Source organism: Oryza glaberrima, chromosome 10 (assembly GCF_000147395.1).
Source record: "Oryza glaberrima chromosome 10, OglaRS2, whole genome shotgun sequence".
In the NCBI taxonomy this organism is placed as follows: Eukaryota; Viridiplantae; Streptophyta; class Magnoliopsida; order Poales; family Poaceae; genus Oryza; species Oryza glaberrima.
In genome coordinates this window covers 15,713,989-15,733,297 of record NC_068335.1, presented here as the reverse complement: position 1 = coordinate 15,733,297, position 19,309 = coordinate 15,713,989, and the positions used below count along the sequence as shown (strand labels likewise).

General features: G+C 42.2%; 1 protein-coding gene across 1 annotated transcript; it reads left to right on the top strand.

Annotated features, from left to right (window-relative positions):
* Window positions 1-8,711: 8,711 nt before the first annotated feature.
* Window positions 8,712-9,882, top strand: LOC127753250 (ethylene-responsive transcription factor ERF096-like). The gene has a single exon (XM_052278725.1). The coding sequence runs from the start codon at window positions 8,712-8,714 to the stop codon at window positions 9,084-9,086; it is 375 nt and encodes a 124-aa protein (XP_052134685.1). The 3' UTR covers window positions 9,087-9,882.
* The last annotated feature ends 9,427 nt before the right edge of the window (window positions 9,883-19,309 follow it).

Genomic DNA, 19,309 nt, shown 5'->3' with positions numbered 1-19,309 from the left:
AGAGGTGAAAACGGGGCGGGTATTTCCCGCCCGCCTGCCTGGCCATATTATTTCGGGATAATTTCGGATCAAAAATTCGGGTACCCGGAAGTTTTTACGGGTAGCGGGTTCGAATAAGGGTATTTTCTATCGGATATGAGATCGGGTTCGGGGGGACGGTACCCGATGGATACGGGTTATCCGGTAAAAAATACGGGTATACCCGATTAAATATCCGGATAATACCCGGATAACATACCTAACCCAATAAAGCAATAGTGGCCAAAAGGTCCACTAGTACAGCAACCAGTAAACCATGCCTAACAACCCAACAACAAAAAATATACTAATCACTGTTAACTAATCCTTGGACTAGGAAAGAGAGGATGCAAATTGATTTTGGAGACACGCACAGCAAGTCAGCAACTGAGCAAATGATGCCCGAGGCTGCGAGCGCTGCCGGTGCAGCACCCGTTGGCCGTTGGGCCGTGGCCACCACCACTACGTACGCTGCTTGCTTGTATCGCGAGTCCGCACTGTTGCGTCCCCTTTGGCTCCATCTCAGCATCAACCTTGCTTCCTTTGCTGCCAGCCGATCCTCATCTCCTTAGGAACAGGAAGTTAACAGCTCATCACAAGTTGGTTAAAAATCGATTGTTCATTGCCGTATTGCTCGTACATCTTAACCCTTAATAACTTAATATAGTCGCATTATGTATATATGGGACGGTTATTAAATAGCTATTGTCTATATAGTATAGATGATCGTTGCTTTGACTTGATATCCGAATAGATGTTCGTAACCGATAGTGGTCGTATTCGTCTCATATTTGTGCCCGGTATTATCCATGCTTGTATTCGTATTCGATACTATCCGTATCCAACCCGATTCCGATTATAAAATGTGGGTTGGGATATGGGAAGGGTGAGATCCGACCGAACCCAATCCGATTTCACCCCTACTCCTAGCTCCTACATCCGCATCAACACTCACCAAACGTTGCCATGAGGTGCCCATCCACCAGCGTGGCACCCCGCTCCCACCCTCTTTCAGGCTGCGTTCGTTTCACCCTCTTCCCAACCCCTCTCCCTTGTTTTCCACGCACACGCTTTTCAAACTGCTAAACGGTACGTTTTTTTTTGCAAAAAGTTTATATACGAAAGTTGCTTAAAAATCAAATTAATCCATTTTTGAAAAAAATTAGCTAATAGTTAATTAATCATGCGCTAATAGAGCGCTATGTTTTCCGTGTGTGGGAGATGGGTTCCCAACACCCACCAACGAACACAGCCTCAGACAAGAATATATACTGTCATGTAGGCCCATTTCCATGTGATTAGAAACACCAGATTTGCCGGTCTCATTGGAAGCCACCTAGAACCAAAGCAAACTTTTATTGGATTTAGGGTTATTCATCTGATTTAAAAAGTTCAGGGTATGCCTATCTTGTAGTTTATTAGTGTTTCGATAAAAGAAAAAATTTATTTCTAGCATTTGCCATAAAATTTTTTTTGGCTAATTTGCCTATAGTTGTGGTTATCAAAACTAGAGCCACAGTTCAGCTAGCCTAGCATGAGACACTCTTGTCGCACCTTTTTTTTTTCAACGGCATGCGAGGCCTATATGGTAGAGAAAAAAAAATCTTGCTATAAGTGTAGCTATATGAGTCAAACAATCACCTAACTCAATCAAACTTATCTAACTAAATAGAGATCGATGTGGTAACCTTAGGCAAATTATGAGAGCCAACCTAGCAACCTCTTATAGTAATTCCGACTTTACATCATTTTTTTTAAACTAGAAAAAACGTCTGTGCGTTCCAACGGGTAAATGCTATTTTAATTTTATTGTTATTATATGATTTAGCTAGAGTAAAATTCACTGCGGGAATTCGTTTGGATTTTTTTTAGAAAATCATAAGCTGCAATTAGAAGTCCGTATTTCATCTCAAACTAGCATACAGGTTTTTTTTTAAAGAGATTTCTTATACAACTTATTTTGTATTTCCAAAAACAAATTAGCTTAAAATCTAACTCAAACACGGATTTGTATTTCTAAAAGCGAATGAATTTAAAAACCAACTCAAACACGGATGACGTTCCAAAATACCGGTAAAAACATTTTTAATTTTTATAATAATAGAGATTACGTCAAAGAAAAATAGTAATTCCGACTGCAGGATACTATGCGGGGATTCGAAATATGTGTCTCCAATAGTCGCACGCATCTTTTAATAGTACACGCCGAGACCAGCGCGTATAGTCTCGGTCGGGCCCGCCCCCGCCTCGGTATGATCCATTTGCCCAAGAGCCGCGCGCCGCCATGACGCCACTGCCGGCAGACGGTGATGCAAGCGGGGTGACCATGCATACATACGCCGCGCGCGCGCTATTTCCTTCCTTTATTTCCAGAACCTCCGTAGAAGGCGCACCAAACGAACGGGTCGCCGGCGGCCGTCTCCATCGCCATTCATTGGCCGAGCCATGAGAAAGTTTTCACTGTGAGAAAGTTTTCACTGTGAAACCATGAAAAGTCAAGCCAGTCAAGTACTCCCCCCGGCCGTCACATCGCCACCGCGACCAACATGCATGTGTATGCACATCTCGCTAAGAGAGAGTTTACAAGTCAGCTGTAAACACACGTGGAGAAGAGGAAAGAATAGAGAAAAAAAAACGGGTTACATATTTGTAGCCAGCTGTAGCACAAACTCTAATATGTCGTGTGTATGAGAGGTGGGTCCATATATTAATGGTGTACTATATGCTTATAGGTAACTATTGTATAAATAAGCTATTAGATTGGCTATAAATGAATTAAAACTAGTAGTTGGCTATACTATTAAACTTGCTCTAACCACCCAAACCTAACCTTTCTACTGCCCCGGCCGCGGCCTCCTCGATCGTCAGCAGCCAGCACCCATTGGCCCGCGCGCGCTTTGTCCATGGATTCTCTCGACAATCTATCTACTCTCTCCGTCCCAAAATAAATGCAGCCATGGTTTTTCGCGCCCAACTTTAACCATTCGTCTTATTTAAAATTTTTTTGAAAAAAATTTAAAACATAAGTCCCGAATAAAGTACTATTTATATTTTATCATCTTATAACAACAAAAATGCTAATTATAAAGAAATTTCAAATAAGACGAAAGATTAAAGTTGGACGCAGAAGCTCATGGCTGTACTTATTTTGGGACGGATGCGGTACTTATCTCTCTATCTATCTACCCAGTTGCAAACGTTGCACTCACCTTCGTTCTTTCACACCCCGAGAGCGACGTACGGCTTTACACACACACATATGTAGGTATACACAGATCTCTCGACGGCGACGTCAGATCGGCTGGCTCAGGCGGCTGTGGCCCAACACGTATGCACCGGTTTTTAGTTTTTGCCCGGCCCCCAAAACCATGTCCCTGCAGGGCCGCGGCGGCAGTGCTACCGCCGCGTGATCTCCAACGTACGTACCGCGGTACCGGCCGGGTTTAAAATTTGTCTGGGCGTGGCGGCGGCCGCCGCGGCCGACGCGCGGGCGATCGCGTCAAAACGCACGCAGCGCGCGCTTAGCTATAGCCACAATTTAACAGCATCTCCATCCGTTCGGAATCGGCGATTTTTCAACGTTGCTGGTGGATGGATCAAAACGCCGAGCGCTAAGTTTCGTCGCCTTCCTCTCTCCAGTCCCGCTCTCCCACGAGCTCGCCGTGGACTTGCACGCCGCTAGCTGCCGCACCTTCGCTTTTGGGAGTTAACACGCGCACACACAGCGCAGTCAACCAGCCTAGCTAGTATACTAGCTATATATACGTAGGCCGGTGTGGCAAATTCTCTACGTATCGTACTATTTTTAGTAACAGGCGGATGGGTCGATTTCTTTTTTTTTTCATTTTCTGAACTTTTTATTTTTATGTTTTAAAAGTAGACCCTCCCAAAATTTACTTCAGAATCTAAAAGGCTCTTTTGACCACGCGCAGCCCGTATAACGTGGCAAAACAATACTGACACGTCATACAGCGGGCGTGACAGTTTTGTCTTGCCATGCCAGCGAGGGTGGCGTAGCCAAATAACACTGCCATGTCAGACATTGTTGTTTTGTCATGCCAGTTCAGCTGACGTGGCCAAAAGGCTCAAATCTTGAAAATAAGTTTGAAAAAGTTTATTTTTAAATTTAAAAAGTTCAAAAAATAAAAAAAAATGGATGGGTCATGGGTCTCGCGGTCGATCGTCATTTATCTTTTCAGACGTGTAATTTGGATTGTGGGATGTCATCGTTTATCTTTTAGGACATAACTTAGACTACAAAAACCATTGTACTACCATTGTTTTTAATTAAATATGCAATATGTATCAAGCTGATTTTTTTACATAAAGTTCAACCATGTTTTGTTTTAGAAAACCATGTAAATATCTCCTATTTTGTTGTGACTTGTTTTACTTTTATCACTAAAGTTGCTTTAAACATGGCTAATATTATTATTTTTTATATTCATACCAGCGTTTTTAATAAATACGAACAACGCCGAACATTTAAAAATAGAGTGAGTATATACATTTTGTCTTCATAAGCATTTTCACAATCCTTAATGGGCCAAATTTATTTCAAATATATTTGAATTTCTCTTCTGCTCTATTTCTAAAATTACAATAGTATTTCGCATACCTTTGAACCATCAATCTATGTTATAATATCTTCCTAGGATTTCTTTCCTAGGTTAACTTATAGAACAATTTTCACAAAACTAAAGGTAGAACAAATTATCACAAAACTACATATTCAACGTGTTGTATCATAAAATTACATATTTAATATTAAAGTTGTCACAAATCTATAGATTTTACAGTTTAAATCCTAATACTACTATTATATTGGAGTTACAAATGTTGTAATTTTTACTTAGTGCAAAACCTGTAGTTTTGTGATAATATTATAACTAAGTGTATAGTTTTGTGATATATCAACTTAAATCTGTAGTCTTATGATAGTTTGATCAAAGTATATGTACATAGTTTTTGCTCTAATTTCTATATCCTCATAGAGAACAAGTGGCTCATTTAGCTTTCTATTAAAAATTTAATAGATTTATATAAATATATATATTTTTTGTATTGTGTACCCGTACGTGGGAGCAACATTAATGGTTTTGAATACGAATCTCGCGGGTGAATGTGTTGAGCTTATCGTCTTCAGACTGTTGTACGTTTTCCCTGAAATAAATAAAATTTGGGTAGAGGTCCGTCATTCATCTAAGCAGAAGGTCATTTTCTAAAAAAAAAAAAAGAACAACAAGGTAGGCATGCTGCCACATGCACCATTGCTATCTCAGACTGACCGTACGTTCCCAAGCTGTAGATTCTGTTCGGTTGATAGATCGATAGACCAAACCGTCCTTCTTCACACGTCCAATGTTGGTCAAAAAGAGATCATACACCCATCCATGGCGACAACACTGAAGGCAGACGACGTCTCTACCATGGCATCAAGGCAGAAAGGGGCGTGTCCAGCCGGCCGGCATGAATGCATGCATTATATTGCTGTGCGTGTTGTATCCATGCGGACAAAAGAGGTGTTAATTAAAGTGCAAAGTGTGTAGTTTGTGTTTCATTGTTGGAGAACGACTGAAAATGACCACACTATGTACATACTACTTAATTATTGCACATAAAAAATGGAGTATAAAAAAAAGACCATGCATGATGGTCAACTAAATATAGTTTATGCCTTTTGGCTAAACTTTATACATTGTACTATAAGCACATAAGTAATAAGGAGGTGGATTTTCATCCCTCAAGTGTGAATATATATCCTCTCATTTTGTGCACGTTGTCCAAAATATGATTTAAAAAGAGTTGACAAGATAGATCAATATGTGCTATATCATTCCGCAAACATGCGAATTTAAATTCAACTTAGATAAGTAGAAACCAAAATAACTAATTGACTATAAACAATAGTTGTATATGTTGAATTTGCATGTTTGTGGAATAACATATCCCATATTGATTTATCATCATTTTTCTCAATTTTTTTAGTGACACATCTTAATGCCATAAAAAAGAAAGGGAGATATTCCTTGAAGGTCTTGTTCGGTTAATCCCTCCTACAAAAGGATTAAGGGGATTCGGAGGGATTTATTCCATACCTATTGTGATGTGAAATTATTTCTTCTTAATCATGTCGAATCCCACCCTCTTCGGGAATAACCGAACGAGGCCTAAGGGATGAAAAGGATTTCCCAAGTAATATATATCTGGTAGTGGCTTGTTGGTGGTTCAGGGAGAGTGCTCAATCCCTAGGATTCAGATGGTGTGCTATTATAGTACACATTCACACACGCATGTACATTCAAACGTTTGAAAAGGTGTGCTTTGTAGCTTTCTATTCTTCTGGTATCTATATTACTATCACAACAGTATTATTTGTGTGCATGGTGTGAGGGCGGCAGATGTGTAGTTGTCCTCTATAGAAAGGAAAAAGAACTCAAGAAAAGAAAAAAAAAGTGATGATGACTAAACATAGATATTATTTTATTATCATTTTTTCTTGGCAAAAGTTAAAGAAAAACGAATTTGTTATAATTCAAGTTGCATAAAACCATAGGGGTTTTTGACACGTAACATATAACCTTGGGTATTTGGTAATATTGTTTGATTAATTGTTCTTTGATTCATCATTCCTGTGAGTCCTAAAGTTATTACACATCAAATTTATAACTTCCTTAACCCATCATATACCAGTTCTAGCTATGTAAGTTTAAGTAGGTTTTTACTTTGCTATAATAACAAGTCAAATGAGATATTGATGTGGTTTTGTGAAATTTTTTTTACTGTAATACCTGGAATTATATGCTACACGCCAAAACCCAGGTGGTTTTGTGTAACTTGGATCATAATATCTGTAGTTTTGTGAAATTTGCTTATTTTTTTTAGCTCGCATGAGTATTCATCTGAGGATTTTTAGTTCAAACCTTATTTGTCCAACTCATATATAATAATAACATATCCACGTAGTAGCAAAGGGATCACGTAGTCACGCCTTAGACATGAGATGAATAGTATATGGGTGGTGAATATGTGGGAGCGTTGGAGCTATGTGGATATTATGCAGGGAGGAATAGTACCATTGCTATCTAAGGCGTGTCACCTTGACCCCTTTGCTACCACTCTCCACCTTTTGGGTTAGGTATAGCTTCCCATTGTCATTCATCTATTCAATATCGATGAAGTTGTGCCCCTCTATCCTACCCAGTTGTTGAAATATAAGTGAATTGCTTATTGTTTATCATTAGCCTGAGCTTAAATATCTATGTAAACGTATTTCCAAATATGGTCATAATAGGGCTAGCCTCTGGAATCATATTCCAAATACAGCTGACTTAAGTCAATTGCCTGTGAAATATATTTTCACAGGTAATCACCTTAGTAAGGTTGCACATGTAAATTATCTTCACAGGGCAGTCATGTTAAGCCGCTTGCATATGGAGATTGTTTCCACAGGCGGCACGTTTCCTCATATCAAAATGCATTGTTTTCGCATATATTTTTATTACAGGTGGTTGACCCAACCATTTCTACAAGTGGATTTTTCAGTTGTCTATAGAAATACTCCCTCCGTGTTTATTTGATTGACGTTAGTTAGTTCTGTTTTGCACTAATAACCAACCTCAAATAGAAAAGAACCGGAGAGTATTTTCGTAGTAGTGAAAAAAGCACCTAATTTTACCGCCTTCGTACACACAACGAGAGGTGCGTTACTGTGGAGGGTGCGTGTAACTTCCACACAACAGGAAAAAAAGGGGCCAATTGTCGTTGCCAATTGCCTACTATAGGTTTCTGTCAGAGCATGACCTTAGCAAGATTCAAACGCATATGCACTTTAATTTCTTCTTCCTCTTCCTCTACTTATGTTAATTTGCAGAGAAAACTCAATTCATCCCCAAGGGGATATCCCTCATTTTTGCATGTCACTTAAAAAGTCATCAAAAAATTTGAAAAGAATTAGTAGTTTAGTTAAATATGTGATATGTCACTTCACAAACATGCAAATTCAAATGTCACTTCACAAACATGCAAATTCAAATTCAATTTATATAAGTAGAAACAAAATAACAAATTTGGCTATGTTTGCGAATTCAAATTCAACTTATATAAGTAGAAACTTATAACTTTACGGTCAAATTTGTTATTTTTGTTTTGAATTATATAAGTAGAATTTTAACTCGCATGTTTGCGAAAAGATATATCATATATTGATATATCTTAACAAATTTATTTAAATTTTTTTATAACTTTTTACACGACATACATAAAACTAGGGAATGTTCGCTCGAGGGAAATAGATTCACTTCCAATTTTGCAGGGTAAATGCATGCATTTCAGTTAATTTGTTCCTTAGCGCGCGGCAAGCTGATCGACGACCGTTTTATTTTTCTACTTTACTGTCTGAACACATTGCTGCCTCCATATATTCGATGTACTTATATACGTATACGTAGAGGCGACGTACACAGTATACTACTAACGAGTCAACATACATGCAGCAGAGACACCGATGTACGTACGTACGTATACGTACCGTATGCCAACATATATGTACGTACGCCATCGCCTCTATAAATAGCCGAGTGATCTCCAAGCTACCGCCACACACACTCATCATATATCAAAGCAAGCAGAGCTAGCTCTAGCTAGCTTAATCCATCTTCGTCTTCCTCTCGATCGATCGATCGATCGCTGCCATGGAGGACGACCGGAGCAAGGACACGGCGACCAAGTACCGCGGCGTGAGGAGGCGGCCGTGGGGCAAGTTCGCGGCGGAGATCCGCGACCCGGAGCGCGGCGGGGCGCGCGTCTGGCTCGGCACCTTCGACACCGCCGAGGAGGCGGCGCGTGCCTACGACCGCGCGGCCTACGCCCAGCGCGGCGCCGCCGCCGTGCTCAACTTCCCGGCCGCCGCCGCCGCCGGCAGGGGTGGAGGAGCCGGCGGCGCCGCTTCCGGGTCGTCGTCGTCGTCGTCCGCGCAGCGCGGCAGGGGCGACAAGATCGAGTTCGAGTACCTCGACGACAAGGTGCTCGACGATCTCCTCGACGACGAGAAGTACCGTGGTAAATGATCAAGATCATGATCAGAGCTAGGCATCTTGTTCTTGCATGCATGCACAAGAACAAATGACCTAATTAAACAACCATATAAATACACTTATACACATATATATGCATATCTATATAAGCTAAAAAGAAAAATGCAACCATTATATATATAAATAACCTGGTCACAGATGGATATAAAAATACAACAATACATATATGTTGAAATATTATTTTGCATCTACAAATTAATTAAAGTTCAAAAGTAACACACATATATATATGCACACCGTTTTTCTTTCAAGGAAAAATACCAGTGAACCATTTAATTAATTAATGGTCATACATAATCTCTACCACTGTAAAGTCGAGTCCTGCTTCTTCCATCTGAGATCTCCTCCCACCTTATGCACAGAGCGCGCAAGAGAAAAATGCATAAAAAAGGTGACCTATTCCCGGTGTAATGGGTCAGCTGCAATATAATGCATGGGTTTGTTACTAGTATATACTATAAATACAGAATAAAAATGCTTCTATTTGGTTTCCTAGAACAAAAGCCACATTACTTCGACACGCGTACAGCACGCGTTCCTGATGAAAGCACGTACATTTGAAGTAGCACAAGACAATGTTATACACAGCAGTATATACGCAGGAATGTTGGATTTGCATGCTTGCAGCATCTGGTATTCTGGTTGTACACTTGTACATCAAGAGGAGGGCAAAAAAATCTAGCAAGGGTACAGATGGCCATTGTGTCTACCATGAATGGAATCTGCGGATCACAACGAGATTTTGTTCATACGAGATTTTGTAAAGTTATAAAGAGGCAATGGCAAATCCGACATTTCATGTCATGCGTTCCATTTTGGATTTTATACAATATAATACAGTATGCATTAGTGATAATATACTATATATATTGTTACGTTTTTCCTTGGATTAATTGCTATATAGCTCAGTCTCATCGCACGTACGTTAAATCTAGCAGATCGAGCACGAGTTTTGAGATATTTCTTGTGCATTATATTCTGGTGGCCTAATTTGGTCTCATTCATGAATCCACTCCATGCATATAATTTTAGCATTCTCACCTTGATCTATTATTTGTTGTCTTGACTCTTGACAAGTTAGTCTTTTTTTTTTTAAAAAAAAGAATAATTGAAGTACAAGCTAGCTAATAGCTTGGTTTGAGAATATAATCAATATAAGAAGTGAAATTCGAGCGTAAAGGCGAGCATAGCAAACAAAACCAACTCATTAATTACTTAATAATTAGGCGAGTATGAATTACTCCAATTTCAACCTATTTGAGTTGCCTATAACAGTGCCGCAGAGTCCAACACCTCCAAATATCTTAACACACACCACCTTCACACGTCCACTTGTGCGCCATTAATTCAAACAGATGCCAAATAGTTCAGTTTGGATATGATGTACATACTTACATAGGTTATATGTCTCGTTTAGCTGACAAAATAGTTAAAAATATATGTAAATGGCTAAGATGGGAATAATTTTTAAGATGACTCCATCGACATGTTAAATAACACTCTTTATTAAACTAGCTAATTCCAATAGTTTATAATTAATAATTAATAAGTAAATATTGCGTATGATCCATATTTTTGCTCAGAAAATGATATTTCTTCTGGTATATATTTGTAAATGTGGATGATTGATAATCCACGTCATCCCTCCTACCTCCCTGATTTCGGGATATTTTATACGTGCATTGCTGAATGAAATTCCCAGTTTCTAGAAAATTAATATGGCCTCTCTAAGTTTATCTTTTTTTTTTGGGAACAATGATGAGAACACAGAATCGAGAGACGTTATATATACATATATAACTTCATGTTTTGTTCGGAGCTAGCACAGATATGTACATAATCTCACATGCGAATCCAATTTTCATGAAAAAATAATTTCCTTGATTATGCATTATTTCTTTCATTAATTCAGAACACATAAGATATATGTGTAGGCTGCGCGTAGATGGATATGATGATGAGAATGATTGAAAAATACCCAGTGATTGTCCATACGAGTCAAGGGACGACGTCAACGGGCCCACATTAAGCTATTTGACTCACCCAAAAAAAAAAACTCCGTAGAAAAAAATCGAGCTATTTGACTCTTCTTCCCGTGTTCTAACCGCGGCAATTTTGTTGTTTTCCACTTCTCTTTTGGGTGGTCGATCGTACGTGGGCCGTGCTGCTGTTGGATCATGGGCCCTGTTAGGCCTTTGTTATATAATTATGGGCTTTTCATATGGGCCCTTCCCATTAATCGCGTGTCCCAGTTTATGAGAAAAGCCTGAAAATGTCGGAATAAGTTCACCAAAGGTCCCTCAATTTGTTGTCAAGTCTGATTTCAACCCTGTTCCTAGAAACAAAACCGTGCAAATGAGGTCCTCGGCAGTCTTTTGACCCGGTTTTAGCTGACGTGACGCCTATATGGATCGTTTGATTAGGTCTTTGTCTTACATGGCGTTAATGTAGAGCTTATATGACAGCTTGATAAAAATAAGCAAAATTGTAAACTGAAAAATTAAAGACATACTCCCTCCGTTCTAAAAAAATAGCAATATTATACTGGATGGGATATATATGTTCAGATTCGTTGTACTAGGATGTGTCCTATCCAGCACAAAGTTACTATATTTTAGATGAACGGAGTATATCCGTAAAAGAAATAGTGGGACCTATATATCAGTGGGTTCCACTTCCTCCACCTTATCCTCCCAATATTTGTCTTCTCTCTCCACCGGCGTTCTCTCCTCTCTCCAGTCTCCACCAGCGAGCGCGCAGAGAGGGACGAGGCGGGGAGGCCAGCGGGGCTGCCGGCGCTGGGGAGGACAGGAGCCCCGTCCTCGCCGGTGGCGGCGACTGCCTCTCCCCGCGCGGAGCCACGGACCCCGTGTCGACTGCCCCTTCCGATGCCTCACCACCGGCCTCCGTTTGGGTCTCCTCCGACCTCTCCGCGCCCTCAGCAGCGTGTCCCGCTCCAGCACCCGCAACAGCGCTCCTCCTCGTTGCCTCTTGTTTATTCATATTTCATAGTAGTGTTCTCTTAAATTGGATGCATGGTCGCGTGAGTGCGTGCAGTTACTAGAGTAGCTTAGCTATAGCTCGATATGGATGCACAGGGACAAGCAAGGCTGGCCGGCACCCGCATTCCTCTCTGCTTCAACTTCAAGCAGTTTGTCGTTGCCACGTGAAACAGATGCGGCCACCGGAGTCGCGAGAATCCACGGAGACTCATCGTTGCCCCCAACCCATCCCTTCCGACGCCTTTGCTGCGGTCGATCGCTCCCGTTTCCATCCCCTTCGCTCTGTCGCCGCGACGTGAAGGGGATGTGGCCGCTGGCGTCGCAGGAAACCATGGAGACTCACCGTCCATCCTATCCGCTTCGCCTCCTCTGCCACGGTCGAGCTCCCCCGTTTCCATCCCCTCTACTCCAACACCGCCGCTTCTTTCTACGACGACGGTGGTGTGAAGACCTCAGAGGCGAAGGAGATGCCCCTCTAGTCCTTGTTGGAATCTTTTAGGAAGCTTACTAAAAACCTAGGAGTATGACTTATACGCTCCACCCGAAAGGTAGTCTACAGACGGTCTAGTACCAGATAAGACTCTGAGTGAAACTTGCTTGCACAAGACTTGCAATTCAAGGCGTAGTCCATTGTTCAAGTTGTGAGTAAGTGTAGCCTGGAGTTCTAGATGGATGTTTAATCTTAATCGGTCTCCATCGAACAGCTGGTATATAAACAATATATTGGAAAAGGCAAATCTCAGTGGGATTTTGAGATTTGGTGGGGGATTGTTGGAATTAATAGATAGGTTAAGACCCATTCGAAGATTAATTCTTTGGAAAATCACAAAAGCCCACCTCATGAGATGGCATGTATGTGAAGTTTAGTACCACCTTACTTATTCTAGAGGGGGGACCTCCTTAAAAGGGAGGATGCCCTCCTAGCCACTTAAAGCATATGTGGTGGAGAGAAGAGGGGGAACACGCGCTCGCTCGCTCGCCTCGCCTTGCCTGGCAGGGCAGGCGGCGCGCGCGCACGACGTACGCGTCGAATGGTCCGCAAAATTGGCTCTTCACCCTTGCGCAGATGCAGCCTCCTTTTGCAGTTTTGTTTTGCTGCGGGAAATTTGGATTTGTTTTGTTTTGGAAACATTCCGAAAAATTCGGTGCGTGAAAACGGCATGGAGTCCGGATAAGTTATGCGCGACTTATCCGGTTCGGTTACGAGGAGTGGAGATCGTGCGGGCGCCCTGATCAAGCGACCTATCTCTATATAAACCGAGCCGTCGTCTTCACACAACACACGCGAAATCAATCTAGGGTTTGCCTCCTACTCTGTACTGCACTTTCGTCGACGCCCGCAACTGCGAGTAGTTCCTGCCGAGCAACCGGTCTTTCCGCCACCTCGGTACGTGTTCGATATGTTGTGCATATTTGATCTGTTCATGTTTTACTGCTTAGTTTACATGCGTAGATCTAATGATGCGTTCATGCTAGTTTACATCTGCAATGTCATGATTTATTTATGGAATAAATTAAATCATTATGTGCTTATAATTTCAACAATCCAAAAACCTTATTATAGGCGCTGTGATTTTACTATGGCTGGTTTTGCCGATGCACTGAGGCCGGATAAATTCACTGGTGTGCACTTTAAGAGATGGCAGATCAGGGTCACTCTGTGGCTGACAGCTATGAAATGCTTCTAGGTGAGTACTGGCAAACCTGAAGGAGTTCTTACTGCTGATCAGCAGAAGCAATTCGAGGAAGCCACTACTCTCTTTGTGGGATGCATTCTTAGCGTTCTTGGCGATCGTCTGGTCGAGGTGTATATGCACATGACCGACGCTAAGAAGTTGTGGGATGCACTGAATACTAAATTCGGTGCTAGTGATGCTAGCAATGATCTGTACATCATGGAGCAGTTTCATGATTACAGGATGGCTGACAACCGTTCTGTAGTCGAACAGGCTCATGAGATACAAATCATGGCTAAGTAACTCGAACTCCTTAAGTGTGTCTTACCCGACAAATTTGTGGCTGGGTGCATTATTGCGAAACTACCTCCATCTTGGGGAAGTTTCGGTACTGCACTCAAACACAAGAGACATGAATACTCCATTGAGGGGTTGATAGCGTCTCTTGATGTTGAGGAGAAAGCTCGGGAAAAGGACGCCGCGTCTAAGGGCGATGGTGGGCAGTCCAGTGCCAATGTTGTGCACAAGGCCCAGAACAAGTGCAAGGGGAAATACAAAGCTCAACAGACCACCAACTTCAAGAAGCAGAAGAAGAACAACAACAATCCTAATCAGGATGAGAGGACTTGCTTTGTGTATGGCCAACCTGGTCATCTGGCTAGGAAGTGTCCACAGCGCAAGGGGATGAAGGCACCAGCAGGGCAGACTTCTAAGTCTGCTAATGTGACCATTGGCAACACTGGAGATGGAAGCGGGCATGGTAATTTACCTACTGTTTTTTCAGTTAATCAGTCTACTAATTGGTGGGTTGATACTGGGGCCAATGTACATGTTTGTGCTGACATCTCATTGTTTTCTTCTTAGCAGGTCGCACGGGGTTCCACCGTCCTAATGGGGAATGGGTCACATGCTTCTGCTCATGGTGTTGGCACGGTAGATCTGAAGTTTACTTCGGGAAAGATCGTGCAGCTGAAGAACGTGCAGCATGTCCCTTCTATCGACAGGAATCTTGTTAGTGGCTCCTGTCTGACTAGAGACGGATTTAAGTTGGTTTTTGAGTCTAATAAAGTAGTTGTGTCTAAACATGGATATTTTATTGGTAAAGGTTATGGGTGCGGAAGCCTGTTCCGCTTTTCCCTGTCTGATTTCTGCAATAAGTCTGTGAACCATATTTGTGGCAGTGTGGATGATGAGGCTAATGTTTGACACTCACGTTTATGTCATATTAATTTTGGCTTGATGTCTCGGCTTTCCAGCATGTGTTTAATTCCTAAGTTTTCCATTGTCAAAGGTTCTAAGTGCCATAGTTGTGTGTAATCGAAGCAACCTCGCAAGCCTCACAAGGCTGCCGAGGAGAGAAACTTGGCACCACTAGAACTCCTACATTCAGATCTTTGTGAAATGAATGGGGTGTTGACGAAGGGTAGAAAACGATATTTCATGACGTTGATTGATGATGCTACTAGATTTTGCTATGTGTACTTGTTGAAAACGAAAGACGAGGCTCTAGACTATTTTAAAATTTATAAGGCAGAAGTTGAAAATCAACTTGACAGAAAGATAAAAAGACTCAGGTCTGATCGTGGTGGAGAGTTTTTCTCAAACGAGTTTGACTTATTCTGTGAGGAACATAGCATCATACATGAGAGGATGCCTCCCTATTCTCCGGAGTCTAATGGGATTGCTGAAAGGAAGAACCGCACACTGACTGACTTGGTGAATGCCATGTTGGACACCGCGGGACTACCTAAGGCATGGTGAGGGGAGGCATTGTTGACCTCGAATCATGTGTTAAACAGAGTTCCTAACAGAAATAAGGACAAAACACCATATGAGATATGGATTGGGAGAAAACCATCACTTTCTTATTTGCGCACATGGGGGTGCTTGGCGAAAGTCAATGTACCAATAACGAAAAAGCGCAAACTAGGACTTAAGACTATGGACTGTGTCTTTCTGGGATATGCTCATCACAGAATTGACTTTATACTTTTAATAGTTAAATCTGAGGTACCTGACATGCATGTTGGTACAATAATGGAGTCTCGTGATGCTACTTTCTTTGAGAGTTTTTTCCCAATGAAGGATACACATAGTAGTTCGAGCCAACCCTCTGAAATAATTCCCAGTTTAATCACACCACCAGAACAAACTGAACATACACATGAACATGTCACTGAGGAGGATGTCAGTGAAGCTCCTCGAAGGAGTAAGAGACAAAGGATGGCTAAGTCCTTTGGTGATGATTTCACTGTGTACCTCGTGGATGACACTTTTAAGTCAATTTCAGAAGCATATGCATCTCCTGATGCAAACTACTGGAAGAAGGCTGTCCGTAGTGAAATGGATTCCATTATCACTAACGGGACTTGGGAGGTGACAGAGCGACCCTATGGGTGTAAACCTATGGGGTGCAAGTGGGTGTTCAAGAAGAAGCTTAGGCCTGACGGTACTATTGAAAAGTACAAGGCTCGGCTTGTTGCTAAGGGCTATACTCAGAAAGAAGGCGAAGATTTCTTTGACACTTACTCACCTGTTGCTAGATTGGCCACAATTCGTGTGCTACTTTCCCTAGCAGCCTCACATGGTCTTCTCGTTCATCAAATGGACTTTAAGACAGCTTTTCTTAATGGACAGCTAGATGAGAAGATCTATATGGATCAACCTGATGGGTTTGTAGTTGAAGGTCAAGAAGGCAAAGTGTGCAAATTGTTGAAGTCTTTGTATGGTCTGAAACAGGCTCCTAAGCAATGGCATGAGAAATTTGACAAAACATTGACATCTGCAGGCTTTGCAGTCAATGAGGCAGATAAATGTGTGTATTATCGCTATGGTGGGGGTGAGGGAGTTATTCTGTGCTTGTATGTTGATGACATACTGATATTTGGGACAAATCTTGGGGTGATAAATGAGGTTAAATCATTCTTGTCTCAAAATTTTGATATGAAGGATTTGGGAGTAGCTGATGTTATCTTAAACATTAAGCTAATTAGAGGTGAAAATGGGATTACACTCTTACAATCCCATTATGTGGAGAAGATCTTGAATCGCTTTGGCTACATTGATAGTAAGCCTTCTCCAACACCTTACGATCCTAGCTCGTTGCTTCGCAAGAACAAGAGAATTGCTAGGAATCAACTGGAATATTCCCAAATCATTGGCTCGCTGATGTACCTAGCTAGTGTAACTAGGCCTAATATCTCCTTTGCTGTGAGCAAGTTAAGCCGGTTTACCTCTAATCTGGGAGATGATCACTGGCGTGTGCTTGAGCGAGTAATGCGCTATCTGAAAGGTACTATGGAATTGGGGCTTCACTATACTGGGTATCCTGCGGTACTGGAGGGTTATAGTGATTCTAACTGGATCTCTGATGTGGATGAGATCAAAGCTACTAGTGGATATGTCTTCACACTGGGTGGTGGTGCTGTTTCATGGAGGTTTTGCAAACAGACCATTTTGACGAGGTCAACAATGGAAGCAGAGCTGACGGCACTGGATACTGCTACTATTGAGGCAGAATGGTTGTGTGATCTATTAATGGATCTGCCTATTGTTGAAAAACCGGTGCCGGCTATCCTTATGAACTATGACAATCAAACGGTAATTGTCAAAGTGAATAGTTCTAAGGATAATATGAAATCGTCTAGACATGTGAAAAGACGATTGAAGTCTGTCAGGAAATTGAAAAACTCCAGAGTTATAACGTTGGATTACATCCAAACAGCTAGAAACCTAGCAGATCCCTTCACGAAGGGACTATCACGAACAGTGATAGACAATGCATCGAAGGAGATGGGTTTGAGACCCATGTGAGTTATACTATTGTGGTAACCAAATCTATGTGATCGGAGATCCCGTGAATTAGAACCTGGGAAGAACAAACCATTAGTAAACTAGAGGAGATTACCAATCTATACCCTCTCTAAGTGAAGATGCATGTACTCTCGTGAGCTGCAAGGCAGGTTGGCTATGCCTTAATGAGTTCTGTTGGCTGTAATTAGCGAAGATGCTGTCTTGCAGAGCTTTCTTGAAAGAACTCACCTTTGTGAGCTTGATTGTAGGTCGCAGTCTATGATGATTTTGGGTGAATCTTCTGGGAAGCTTATTAAAGACCTAGGAGTATGACTTATACGCTCCACCCGAGGGGTAGTCTACAGACGGTCTAGTACCAGATAAGACTCTGAGTGAAACTTGCTTGCACAAGACTTGCAATTTAAGGCGTAGTCCATTGTTCAAGTTGTGAGTAAGTGTAGCTTGGAGTTCTAGATGATGTTTAACCTTAATCGGTCTCCATCGAACCGCTGGTATATAAACAGTACATTGGAAAAGGCAAATCTCGGTGGTATTTTAAAATTTGGTGGGGGATTGTTGGAATTAATAGATGGGCTAAGGCCCATTCGAAGATTAATTCTTTGGAAAATCACAAAAGCCCACCTCATGGAATGGCATGCATGTGGAGTTTAGTACCACCTTGCTTATTCTAGGAGAGGGGGATCTCCTTAAAAGGGAGGATGCCCTCCTAGCCACTTAAAGCATGTGTGGTGGAGAGAAGAGGGGGAACACACGCGCGCGCTCGTTCGCCTGGCCTGGCCTGGCCTGGCAGGCGGCGCACGTGCACGACGTACTGTTGATGGAAAACACGAGGCCTGGTAGATCTGCTTAACTCCAGTGCAGGTCCAAAACTCGCCTTCGGATGTATGAGCGTGCCAGTTGATTTGATCAAATTTGGTCGTTAACACGTGCGTGTCGAATGGTCCGCAAAATTGGCTCTTCACCCTTGCGCAGATGAAGCGTCTTTTTGCAGTTTTGTTTTGCTGCGGGAAATTCGGATTTGTTTTGTTTTGGAAACATTCCGAAAAATCCGGTGCGTGAAAACGGCATGGAGTCTGGATAAGTTATGCGCGATATCCGGTTCGGTTACACGGAGTGGAGATCGTGCAAGCGCCCTGATCAAGTGACCTATCTCTATATAAACCGAGCCGCCGTCTTCACGCAACACACGCGAAATCAATCTAGGGTTTGCCTCCTACTCTGTACTGCGCCGTCGCTCGTAGACTACTCCATCCCGCTCGCTGGCGTGCACCGGCGATCGGGAGAGCAGGTCTCCGGAACCTCTGCCTTCGACGTCCTGCATCGGGAGAAGGCGGCAATAATGTTTTTGGGAAGCGCTTCGCGCGACTGCTCCCTGTTCGTTCGTGACGGCTCGTCTTCCTCTCCTTTCGCGTGCTGCGCGCTTTCGTCGACGCCCGCAACCGCGAGTAGTTCCTGCCGAGTAACCGGTCTTTCCGCCACCTCGGTATGTGTTCGACATGTTGTGCATATTTGATCTGTTCATGTTTTACTGCTTAGTTTACATGTGTAAATCTAATGATGCGTTCATGCTAGTTTACATCTGCAATGTCATGATTTATTTATGGAATAAATTAAATCATTATGTGCTTATAATTTCAACAGTCCTCCCCCCGGCCTCCCTCCATGCCCGCCTTGTCGCGCTTGCCGGTGGAGATAGAAGAGAGAG